Source organism: Schizosaccharomyces pombe (assembly GCF_000002945.2).
Source record: "Schizosaccharomyces pombe strain 972h- genome assembly, chromosome: II".
Taxonomy (NCBI): domain Eukaryota; kingdom Fungi; phylum Ascomycota; class Schizosaccharomycetes; order Schizosaccharomycetales; family Schizosaccharomycetaceae; genus Schizosaccharomyces; species Schizosaccharomyces pombe.
The window spans coordinates 2190463-2202735 of NC_003423.3; the positions used below are offsets into that span (position 1 = coordinate 2190463).

General features: G+C 42.7%; 4 protein-coding genes and 6 long non-coding RNA genes across 10 annotated transcripts; 7 read left to right on the plus strand and 3 right to left on the minus strand.

Moving 5' to 3' along the window:
- Nucleotides 1–182: 182 nt before the first annotated feature.
- Nucleotides 183–4075, minus strand: pyr1 (pyruvate carboxylase Pyr1). Its single transcript, NM_001021807.3, has one exon. It carries the CDS (start codon nt 3967–3969, stop codon nt 412–414), a length of 3558 nt encoding a protein of 1185 aa, NP_595900.1. The 5' UTR covers nt 3970–4075; the 3' UTR covers nt 183–411.
- SPOM_SPNCRNA.5532 lies at nt 270–518 on the plus strand. Its single transcript, NR_194886.1, has one exon. It is a non-coding gene; the product is annotated as a non-coding RNA (long non-coding RNA).
- SPOM_SPNCRNA.5533 lies at nt 2939–3172 on the plus strand. The gene has a single exon (NR_194887.1). It is a non-coding gene; the product is annotated as a non-coding RNA (long non-coding RNA).
- Nucleotides 3288–3701, plus strand: SPOM_SPNCRNA.5534. Its single transcript, NR_194888.1, has one exon. It is a non-coding gene; the product is annotated as a non-coding RNA (long non-coding RNA).
- Nucleotides 4076–4096: 21 nt separating the features above from the next.
- Nucleotides 4097–5910, minus strand: SPOM_SPBC17G9.12C (hydrolase). Its single transcript, NM_001021808.3, has one exon. It carries the CDS (start codon nt 5560–5562, stop codon nt 4738–4740), a length of 825 nt encoding a protein of 274 aa, NP_595901.1. The 5' UTR covers nt 5563–5910; the 3' UTR covers nt 4097–4737.
- On the plus strand, nt 4296–7195 carry SPOM_SPNCRNA.5535. Its single transcript, NR_194889.1, has one exon. It is a non-coding gene; the product is annotated as a non-coding RNA (long non-coding RNA).
- Nucleotides 5962–7279, minus strand: cup1. Its single transcript, NM_001021809.3, has one exon. It carries the CDS (start codon nt 7073–7075, stop codon nt 6122–6124), a length of 954 nt encoding a protein of 317 aa, NP_595902.1. The 5' UTR covers nt 7076–7279; the 3' UTR covers nt 5962–6121.
- A 12-nt stretch (nt 7280–7291) lies between these two features.
- Nucleotides 7292–7678, plus strand: SPOM_SPNCRNA.393. Its single transcript, NR_150790.1, has one exon. It is a non-coding gene; the product is annotated as a non-coding RNA (long non-coding RNA).
- Nucleotides 7679–8014: 336 nt separating this feature from the next.
- SPOM_SPNCRNA.394 lies at nt 8015–8999 on the plus strand. The gene has a single exon (NR_150791.1). It is a non-coding gene; the product is annotated as a non-coding RNA (long non-coding RNA).
- A 1734-nt stretch (nt 9000–10733) lies between these two features.
- Nucleotides 10734–12190, plus strand: eno101 (enolase). Its single transcript, NM_001021810.3, has one exon. It carries the CDS (start codon nt 10775–10777, stop codon nt 12092–12094), a length of 1320 nt encoding a protein of 439 aa, NP_595903.1. The 5' UTR covers nt 10734–10774; the 3' UTR covers nt 12095–12190.
- Nucleotides 12191–12273: the final 83 nt, after the last annotated feature.

Here is a 12273-nt window from a genome sequence, read left to right on the forward strand (position 1 = left end):
TCGTAATGCACTTCAAGCATGAAACGTTAGTTCGCTGGTTCAGTGAAACTACGTACTAAAATTTAGTAGTTTAGTTGTCAAAAAAAGGGTAATTTAAAAATCGATCTATAAAAAGTTCGTTTATGCTACAGTCATACGAATTAATCAATATACACAACCTTCCAGCTAAGTGCCAGAATATTACCTTAAACAAAATACCTATTCATTTATAATTAAGGCAAACGCCAATATTTTTTCCTGCAATCGTTTAATAAACCTTAAATAGTTCAAATGGAACAAATTACTCAGCGACCTAACAAAATAAAACTTTAAAACATTTCTCCAAGCCGCTTCTTTTAAACGCATCTAAGCACACATCACCCACGGATGAAATGAACCTGAAGCAGAATCCAACAAACTGGAATCGTAAATTTACTCGTGTTCAAGAACAGCACACAAATCACCACCATTCACAGAATCACCCTGAACAACGGCCAAAGACTTGAGCACACCACTGTGAGGAGCACTAATAACAATTTCCATCTTCATAGCACTTAAAACAGCAATAATATCTCCCTTCTTAACCTTCGCACCTTCCTTAACACGAATTTCGACAATTGTTCCACTCATGGGGGCTGCAACGTGTCCAGGATTACCAGGATCAGCACGAGGTCTGGTAACAGTTTCTATAGCTGCTTTCTTATCTTCAACAGTAACATGGCGGTTCTCACCGTTCAACTCGAAATAAACTTCACGTTGTCCAGTACGAGGGTTCAATGGTCCAAGAGCGACAAATTTAACGATTAAAGTCTTACCTTGATCAATTTCAACGTGCATTTCTTCGTTCATTTCAGGTCTAGATAAGAAGAATTTAGTAGGAACAGTGGTCAAATCACCATAGCGATCGACAAATTGACGATATTCCTCAAAGACACCAGGAAATTGGGTGTAGGCAGCGATATCACAATCTGAAGAAACACCAAACTTCTCTGACAATAATTTGCGGATAGCATCGAAATCAGCAGCAGGAAGGAATTTACCTGGACGATCAGTCAAAGGTTGACGACGACCTTTAAGTACATTAGTACGCAAAGGCTCTGGAAAACCGCCATATGGTTGACCCATTAAGCCTTGGAAGAAATCGAGTACTGAAGCAGGGAAGTCCAAAGTGGTCGCACGATTCTCAACATCCTCAGCACTAAGTTTATTTTGAACCATAAATTGGGCTAAATCACCAACCACCTTTGAAGTGGGAGTGACCTTAATAATATCTCCAAGCAATTTATTGGCTTCAATGTACGCTTTCTTAGTTTCAGCCCATTGAGTGCCCAATCCAAGGGAGGTAGCTTGGAATTTAAGGTTGGTTAATTGACCACCGGGAATTTCGTGGTTATACACATCTGAGTCAGTACCCTTGATTTCAGATTCAAACGGAGAGTAAAGCAAACGCATTTGAGCCCAATAACTATCAATTTCGCGTAATTGATTGTTATCAAACTCCAATTGCTTATCAGTACCATCGACAGAGGCCAAAACGGCGCCAAAGCTAGGTTGGGATGTAAGACCAGACATGCTATCAGTTGCAACATCAACAACGTCAGCTCCTGCCTCCAAAGCCGCAGCCATGGAAGCAACAGCAGTACCGGCAGAATCGTGGGTGTGAACATGAATAGGTAACTCTGGATGTTTCTCCCGAATGGCAGAAATAAGAAGACGAGCAGCTTTAGGTTTCATAACGCCAGCCATATCCTTGATACCTAAAATGTGAATACCCATTTCAACCATTTTATCAACAAGGTTAACATAGTAATCAAGGTTATACTTCTTCTTGGGATTTAACATATCGCCAGAGTAACACATAGTGGCCTCAACAACACCGCCGGCGCGCTTGGCAGCATCAATTCCAAGAGAAAGGTTATTAACATCGTTCAAGGCATCGAAAACACGGAAGATATCGATACCGTTCTTTTTGGCTTGTTCACAGAAAAAGTAAATAACGTTATCCGGCAAACTTGAATAGCATAAACCATTGGCACCACGTAAAAGCATTTGGAAAGGAATGTTAGGAACCAACTTACGGAGTCTACGCAAACGATCCCATGGACATTCATGAAGGAATCGCATAGAGACGTCAAAGGTGGCACCTCCCCACATCTCCAAAGAATAAGCGGAAGCAAGGGCATGGCTCGTATATGGAGCAATATTTACCAGATCAATGGTACGAACACGGGTAGCCAATAAGGATTGATGGGCATCGCGCCAAGTGGTGTCCATGATAAGACCACGCTTGTGATTTCTCACAGCCTTGGCAAAGGCAGCAGGACCGTTGTCTAACAATAATTTACGCCAACCTTTTTCAGATGGATGAGAAACATCAATTTGATTTCCTGTACTGTCTAACAAAACGGGCATGACAATCTCCGACTTAAGAGCTGGCTCACCATTTTGGCCCTTAATAGAGCTGCCGTTGACAGCAAGATCACCGAGGTAGGCCAGAAGTTTTTGAGCGCGATTACGGGAACGATAAAGTTGAAACAATTCAGGAGTGTCATCAATAAAAGTTGTCCAACAGTTTCCTTGGATAAAAGTATCGTGCATCAATAAACGCAAAACAAAAGGAATGTTGGTTTTGACACCACGGACACGGAACTCGATTAATGAACGAATCATCTTACGACGGGTATATTCATATGTAGCATCATGGCATGTACACTTGACGAGCATAGAGTCATAATGAGGAGTAATGACAGAACCCGCGAAACCGTTAGCACCATCCAAACGGACACCATTTCCACCAGCGGAACGATAAACTTCAATCTTACCAATGTCGGGAGCAAAGCCATTGTTAGGATCCTCAGTGGTAACACGGCATTGAATAGCAAAGCCGCGAGTGCTAATTTTATCTTGGGTCAAACCAATTTCTGGAAGGGTAAAACCAGCAGCAACGTGCAACTGAGCCGATACAATATCGACACCGGTAATTTCCTCAGTAATCGTATGTTCAACCTGAATACGAGGATTAATCTCAATAAAATAGTGACGTCCTTTTTGATCGAGCAAGAATTCTGCAGTACCGGCGTTGCAATACTTCACTTCCTTGGCAATCTTGATGGCATCGTCATAAAGTGCTTGACGGATCTTAGGATCCAAATCTTTGGCCGGAGCAATCTCCACGACCTTTTGATGACGACGTTGTACGGAACAATCACGCTCATGTAAATGAATGACATTTCCAGCCTTATCAGCCATAAGTTGAATCTCAATATGCTTGGGTTTATCCAAAAAGCGTTCAATGAACACAGTGCCATCACCAAATGAAGCAAGGGCCTCAGAACGAGCACGCTCAAATGACTCCTTCAAGGTATCGGCAGAACGAACGACACGCATACCACGGCCACCACCACCCATGGCAGCCTTGATGATAACGGGGAGGCCATATTCCTTAACAAAAGCCTCAGCTTCTTCATAGTGTTCGACGGGACCTGGAGTACCAGGAACGACTGGGACACCACAGCGAATGGCGATTGCACGAGCTTTCGTTTTGTCACCAAGAGAGTCAATGACTTCGGGGGAGGGGCCTACAAATTGCATGCCAGCTTCGTTTACCTTTCTGGCAAATTCGGCGTTTTCGGAAAGGAAACCGTATCCTGGATGAACCAAGTTGGCACCGGTGCGTTTGGCGATGCTGACGATTTCGTCAATAGCCAGATAAGCTCCTACTGGACTGTACTGACCGACCTTGCCAATTGGATAGGATTCGTCGGCCTTTTGACGATGCATCGACAGTCTGTCTTCATACGAGTAAATGGCGACAGTGTGCATCGAAAGTTCATGAGCAGTTCGGAAGACACGAATAGCAATTTCAGATCGATTAGCTACCAACACCTTGGTAAACTTCTCTCCTAACAAGGAGGAACGATCCTGCAACTTGCTGAAAGGGTTTGTGTTGGTACTTTGATTGTGCAACAACGCATCATATTTAGAAGTCATCTTTAATTTTATATCGCCCCAATACTGAGACTAGCAAATTGCACCCTCTTTGCTAAATACGAACGTTTTTTTGCAGAGTAGCTAACGCTAGATGTAGTTGCTGGTTAAAGGAGAGATGACTCGATATGCAAAATTACGCAAGACTATTGCTTCGAAGATAGAGGGTTTGATGAAAACGGCAGCCTCTGCGTTCACACCAATCACACAATATAACGAGGCATAACGGAACCCTAGCTGGTCTCCTTAGCTGATAGCCGAAATATAGGCCAATCGTAGTTAGTAAAGATAAGCGTAATCGCAATTCAACTGTCGGTAAAAAAAATCAAAAATTTGATTGGAAGAAAATGACCTAACCGAATACAGATCATCATGATTAGAATATGTACTTGTATGATTAGTTGAGAGCTTCGCTTGTCTCGGTAAGTCCGCTTATTCGGTCGAGCTTGAACCGGCTTAACGGACATGCAAGGAGCACTAACAAGCGACAGTAAACAGTAGATTTGAAAGAAGAAAGTGAGATGGAAAATAAGTAAAGAAAATAAGGGTTGTACCGGCTTTACATAGAAGCCAAGAGAGATGGAAAACAGAGGAATTGTGAACGTTCTCCTTATTCATATTTCCATAAAGCTTCTCCAATGACCTTTATTGAGAAGATTTGATCGCCTTGATCTCGCGGTGCTTTTTTGTTGACGACAAAAATATCAACAACTTAAATTTTGAAGCTTTTGATCATCTCTCCGCTGTGTTCTCTTGACGATAAGAAAAGCTTTATGCGAGAAATGCCTTTTGGATAGCGCACCAGTCGCTACAAGTGTAAATGATTTTTTTACCTGGCACAGCTTTTTGAACGGGGAATTCAGATATATCAACAAGTTGCACATCCTCGAATCTGGACAAGATATCATAGTACTTTTGATTTGAACGCATCAAAATGCTTATGGGGGATATCTGGAGGCAACCGAAATCAGTAGGGGAATCACCGATATAGACAACATTAAGTGGAGACGAAACTGCGTCTGTTTGCACTATTCGCCGAAACTCTCGTACTTTGTCCGTAGAATTCATTAGAAGTGAACTTGCATTTCTCGCAAGTATCCTACCGTTTGTTGTGTTTGTAGACGTATCGAAGTCAAAGTCGTTGGCATGGACACACAACAAGTCTGCGGTTAAGTCCGTATGGTGAAGCAGGGTTTGTTCGATTACTCTTGCAGACCAATTGACGGAAAGAACGTGGAAAATGGTTTTGCTTACACGGAGATCGGGCACCAAAGCATTGATGAACTCTACAAATCCTGCGCGCAGGGTGATCAGTTGTACGATGTTGTCAAGGGCACCCTCCGATAATCCGGAAAAATATTGAGATTTTTCAATTCTTTTTATACTAGCTTCTTCGAGATATCGACTTCCTCCTAGTAGAGGTAAATAAGATGTTAGCGTGGTAGAATGCGGTAATGCTTCACGCCAAGCCAAATACTCTTGCCAGTATTTATCAGATATTACGCTCCATTCTTCGGGCTTATTAACAGCTTCAGCTAGGAGGTGGATTGTATCGTAGGTGGTAATTGTCTCGTCAAAATCCACTATGTACAGCATTTGCCAATTTTTATATGAGAAAACGATAGGTGTTTGAAAATAGATGTTCACGTAGAAAAAACCAAAAGAAGCTATATTAATGAATGGAAATGATTAGGAATGCTAATCTCTTTCACCAATTTTGAAGGAATAGAGATGTTTTCTAAAGGCGAAGCTTTTAAGTCTGAAGGCTAGAAGAAGTAGTATGGTTAGGCAGAAGACTTGAGCATGCATGTGTGTGGACGAAATCCAAAAATTAAACCGGCGAATGATTTGAGCACTGAAAGGAAAAAAGAAGTCTTGTATTGAATTAATTCATAGAGTATGATAAAAATTGATAGTAAATTCATTGGTATACTAAAGTGATGTAGAAAATTAAGAAATCACATAGACTACTTGAGTTACGATGATTTATTAGCATGCATCCGGACCGTAAAGCAAAAGAAATTAAATATTTATGAAAAAAAAAATAAATGATTCATAACAAGCAGATGAAAATGATGACGAATTAGGACTCTTCAAAATAAATGAAGATTATACATTACAAACTTTGGTCTGACTTTTTAAAGCACACGATTTGCTACCTTTTTTTGACTGACTTTTTAAGAACCTTTCCGACGTTTAGCCTGAGCTGAATGTCTGACAAAGAGTCCCACGATACAACAGGTTTGGAGGTAGGGTGAGGATTATAAGGCAAATAGCAAACGGCACTCAAAAAGGTTATGAGCGATCTCTGTAAGATACGACAGAACCCCTTTCTGGGGTTCAGTGGTGCAAACGGTGGTCGCGAAATTTGTGGATTTCGAAGTGTGACATCTAAGAGAAGTGAATGCAAGTGATGATATTCATGTGGTAAGAGTGGGACAGCAATACGAGGCAAAAGTTCGTCGTATGCCCTCTTGCAACTAAGGTTAATATGGTAAGGGCGATCTTTGTTTTTCTCTATTAAACCGTCAAATATGACGCTGGGCAAATGGCGGATTTTTGCATTTTCCATATTTATCTCAAAAACGGCCGATAATAGGGATGAAATGTAAGGAAGACGAACTGGTGAATTAGATGGTAAACTTTTGGGTATCTTTGAAGGTCGAATTTTATTATCTTGTAAATAATGAAGACGCCTATGACGAAGAGGACCTGTTTGTGAATAAGCGTATCGTAAAGTCTGCCATATAGCTTGATGGTCGCCATCATTGGCGCGCTCAATACGACATGCAAAAGTTTTTAGGAGATTGCGAAACCGTTTTATGCGCCGCTTGTGAGGATTAGGATTTGACTTGCGAGCTTTTCGGGCGTAAGCTTGAAAATGTGAGATTAGGATTTGGGATGCCATTGGATCCCAGAATCTTCGAGTTGCCTTTAATAGTCTTCGATAAAGAGGGACTAGAGTCGAGCACTGCCTGTCCTTTGGTTGAGGTAAGTGTAAACGAGAGTCATAAGTTACCAGGCTACCTAAAATGTTCGAAAGTGGATGAACAAGATCATTTGGAGCTTGGAATGGTCTCCTTTTGGTAACTGTAGAAATAAATCTCATGAGTAAGGAATTTTGTATGAATGAAACATGAAAGTTAAGTGAAACAATGCAAAAAAAAAAAAAAAAAAAAAAGAAAAACCAAATATAAAAATTAAAACCAAGGGCCAAGATGAAGGGACAAAGAAATGAAGTATTTGATAAAATCTTAGAGATTGTTGCTAAATAAGCAAACAGTGTCTTTGCTGTAACTGGTGAGATATGTTTAAAATTAAATCAGTGTAACGTTATTACGCAGAAAGGCAGTTCACGACGCACAATAAAAAGCAATATCAAAAGTGAAGTTTTGTACATGAGTTTTCGAATAGTTATTTTTTTCAAAAAGATAATTTCATTTGTAAAAGAATGAGTTTTTGTACTAGTTTTTTTTTTTTAGACTTGCGAAAATTCAAGCAAATGCTGTAGTGATGCAGAGGAGTATATTTGAATAAGAGAATGGAAGGAAGGTTCGTTAGCAAATTTAAGAAAGTAGGGAATGTAAACAAAATGGCCGCAAAAAATAAAGCGAATTAAGGAAGAAGCCTTGTTTTGAAGAAACACATCGAAAAACGAAAGGAGGGCTTTTTTCTGGGGGAAGAGGGTGATTATGGGAATCACTGTGAAATGGAAATTCTTCGGTTGGGCGAAGAGAACAACTTGATGAACTGGGTTAGATAGTGTTACACATATCGTAAATGGTGAAAAAATAGGAAATGTAATAGTAAAGAAGGAAAATATATTATATCAATGTTCTAACAAGACTTGAAAGACCCAGATGTCAAATTTGCGGCATCTGTGAAATTGCGCGCTTTAGACGGTAATTTTTTCTTTTCCAAAACAAATTTTTAAAATGGTTTAAAGTATTATAAAAGCATTTTTAAGGTAATGAAAAAGGTTGCTAATTGGTTTGTTATATAAGAGTATGTCGCATTTGTTTACGATAGGAGAGAGCGATTTTCCACAATGGACCAAGCACGGTAAATAGCATTTGGGGAAAGTAAGGTGTTATGTTATTTGAAGGGAATCAGAGACAAGGCAGACATAAACATGCAAGAAGAGAGAGAGTTGATGAGGAAAAGAAAGGAAAGGTGAAGAGAATCAATCAGCAGCAATGGGGTGAGTGGGAAAAAAAGGGTTTGATCGGATGCAAGTAGACAGCAATCCAGGTCAAAGACAAACCTAGACTGGTGACGAGCATACCGAGATAGCATGTGATGGCAAGAAACCCCGAGAGTGTTGTTGGAAGACGGACCGCTGGTAGGAAAGGAAATGATGGGTCATGTTTAAAGGGTTGGGGAGAAAATTGGGCAAAGGATTGTTTTGATAAGAAATATTTTGGAAGGAAAATGAGATTTTTCATAGCGATGTTTTTGGAGTTGTGACAGTTTCCAATGATTTTCGTGCCATTTATTTACATTTTACACCCAGGCTGCACACACACACACACACACACACACACCACACCATGCTAAAGGAACAAATAAGGAAAATTAGCGCGGCCGTTAAGCTTCGTTGTATGACAGTTTGCAGAGGGTGGGTGGGACAAGCAGATTGAATTGTGAATGGATGGATCGAGAAGGAACCAGTTGAAAAGGGAAATAGTGGAAATGTAGGGAGAAAGGCATAGGGGAGATTTGGCTTGTTGAGTACGAATTCGGATGGAGAAATGGCAATGCTGTAGGAGCCAAAAGGATCGTCAACAGAGAGGTGACATGCTACTCGGAGGAGAAGAGTGTAGATTTACAGTAGGAGAGAAGCGGGAGGAGGGAGAATAGAAGAAGAAGAGAGGAGAATTAGTAATTGGGGGATTTAGTGTGTTTATTTCGATTGAGATGAATGTTTAGTGGGATGAAGAAAGTAATGAAAGGATGGATGAAAAAAAAAGAAGCCTGTGATCAATAGTATTGTATTTGATCGAAATTCAAACAAGATTTCCAAACATTACTCTACGGTACATTTTGAAAAGAGCAAAGTATTTGTATGTCAGGCAAGGGTCAGAGTCGAGCTAGAACCAGAGTCATAGTAATAACGAAAGTCATAGCAATAGCCAAACCAAATCCATAGTCAACGCTACTAGAGCCTTCGCGAATATGGACCAACTCGTGACACCGGGATGCTTGCACATCACTACACTTGTGTTTGCTGGTCCGCGTTAACCTTGTAGTGAATAGCATGCTGAGTTTCGCTAACGCGCTGCTCCGTGTCGCTGCTGTGAATCTGATACAGCGAGCGGTTGGTGCAGAGCCAGGAGGATTAGCGTCCAAAAGACGAGACAAGACGAGGCGAGGGACAAGAAATGAGAACAAAGGGAAGAGAAGGGACACAGAGGAAGGATCGACCAAGCAGATGTTTGCAATTGAGTAGTAGTGAATTCAAAAAAAAATTTTTTTAAAGTATTTTATTCTCAATGTTTAAATCCCGTCTGTAATGTGATTCTCAAGTAGAGTGAGTTGATGTGATTCTCTGACCCACCATAACCTAACCTAACCTAACCTAACCTAACCTAACCTAACCTGACCTAACCTGAGCCTGTATATCATTCTCTATCCCATCCTGTCCTGTCTTGGTCGTACTGTCCTGCGCTGGCCTAGTTTGCTTTGCCCTGCCTTGCCTTGCCTCGTTTTGCTCACTCCTTCCCTTCATTGCGCACTCTTGCCTCCCATTGCCCTCCACTGCGATTCTCTTGCAACTGCCTGCTGCACCGACCGCCGCTTCATTGCGATGGTCTGCTTTGCGGCAATTTCCATCCGTGCGGTAATGCCCGTTTCGTTACGTTACCTCTGGCGTGATCGTTAGGGTAGTCAAACTGTGTCCCGTATGGCACCATGAAGTTTCTCCGGATGGAACTATCCTGATGTTTATCTGTCCAACCAATCCATCCTGCAACAAGATTTTCCCCTCCAATCACAACATTTCTCCGGCTTTGCACTTGCTAAACCTTGATGACATCCTACCACTGACATCCGCGAATCAAGGGACCTCTCGGAACAACTGATCTCATGAACCCGTCCGCTTTTGCCTTTATCTGCATCACCCGAACTGGGCGACTGAGGGAAGGGTGGGGCATCAAGTAACGCTCCTTTCTCGGTGGTTTCCTGCACTGAGCAACGAACGGTACATGCAGCGACGAGGTTGTTGTCGCTGACATTCGTCAACAAACATACAAAACGGCTCGCTTCGTGTATTGACGTCCGCGTAATTTCGCTGCTTCTAGCTCCCGACCTTTTCCAAAGATGGCCCTCCTCCAGATTACTCACGTTGTAAGCAACTTTTGGGAACACTGTTGATTACTTGGCAAAAAAAAACACTTGCCATATAGTTGGTTCCTCTTTTGACCACCTACCTAACATTACCTTTCTCTCTCTCTCTCTCTACCAACAACCACACCACACCACCACACCACTCCATACATTACATTACCTTACCACACTCACTTCACTTCATCTCCATCTCTTGCCCCTTCTAAGCTCGCTGGACTCGCACATTGGCTACGGTGGCTCGCGTCGCTCGCTTGGTCGCTCCTTCAACGTACCCTAACGTTCCGGTTAACGATTCTTAAAGAAGCGACCAATTTGTTCCACCGGCTTCTGTGGGCTCAGGGGCATGTCATGGAAGATTGAGAGGATCGGCGCTTCCTCCAGGTATATATAGAGTGGAAGGGCCGTCCGTTAGGACTTGTTTCAGTAAGAATCAATTAGTATTCTACAGTAAACATCGTTAATCATGGCCATTCAGAAAGTCTTTGCTCGTCAAATCTACGACTCTCGTGGTAACCCCACTGTCGAGGTCGACCTCACCACCGAGACCGGTATCCACCGTGCTATCGTCCCCTCTGGTGCCTCCACTGGTATATGGGAGGCTCTTGAGATGCGTGATGGTGACAAGACCAAGTGGGGTGGTAAGGGTGTTTTGAAGGCTGTTGGCAATGTCAACAACATCATTGCCCCTGCCGTCGTTAAGGCCAACCTTGACGTTACCGACCAAAAGGCCGCCGACGAGTTCTTGCTTAAGCTCGACGGTACTGAGAACAAGTCCAAGTTGGGTGCTAACGCCATCTTGGGTGTCTCCATGGCTATCTGCCGTGCCGGTGCTGCCCAAAAGAAGCTCCCTCTCTGGAAGTACATTGCCGAGAACTTTGGCACCAAGGGTCCCTATGTCCTCCCCGTTCCCTCTTTCAACGTCTTGAACGGTGGTTCCCACGCTGGTGGTGACTTGGCTTTCCAAGAATTCATGATCCTCCCCACCGGTGCTCCCTCTTTCTCCGAGGCTATGCGTTGGGGTGCTGAGACCTACCACACTCTCAAGTCCATTGCCAAGAAGCGTTATGGTTCTTCTGCCGGCAATGTCGGTGATGAGGGTGGTATTGCTCCCGATTTGCAAACCCCTCAAGAGGCTCTTGACCTTATTGTTGAGGCCATCAACAAGGCTGGTTACGAGGGTAAGATCAAGATTGGTCTTGATGTTGCCTCCTCCGAGTTCTACGTTGACGGCAAGTACGACCTTGACATCAAGGCCGCCAAGCCCAAGCCCGAGAACAAGCTTACCTACCAACAACTTACCGACCTTTACGTCGAGCTCTCCAAGAAGTACCCCATTGTCTCCATTGAGGACCCCTTCGACCAAGATGACTGGTCTGCCTGGACTCACATGAAGGCTGAGACCGACTTCCAAATTGTCGGTGACGATTTGACTGTTACCAACGTCAAGCGTCTTCGTACCGCCATCGACAAGAAGTGCGCTAACGCTCTTCTTTTGAAGGTCAACCAAATCGGTTCCGTCACCGAGTCTTTGAACGCCGTCCGCATGTCCTACGAGGCTGGTTGGGGTGTTATGGTTTCTCACCGTTCCGGTGAGACCGCTGACACCTTCATCTCCCACTTGACTGTTGGTATTGGTGCCGGTCAACTTAAGTCTGGTGCTCCTTGCCGTTCCGAGCGTTTGGCCAAGTACAACGAGCTTCTCCGTATCGAGGAGGAACTCGGTTCCGAGGGTGTTTACGCTGGTGCCCATGCTGGCAAGTACATCAAGGCTGCTAAGTTTTAAACTCTGAGCATACATTAAATTTTACTAATGTTTACAATACATGTTTATTTTTATAGAATGCAATGAAATTTTTATCCTTTTTGCGTTTTGGATTAATTTGCCAGGTTGCGTGTTTATTTATTATTAGTATTAAAGTAAACTGTTGTTGTAGTAGAAGTAGCTGATATAATTGTTTTGTG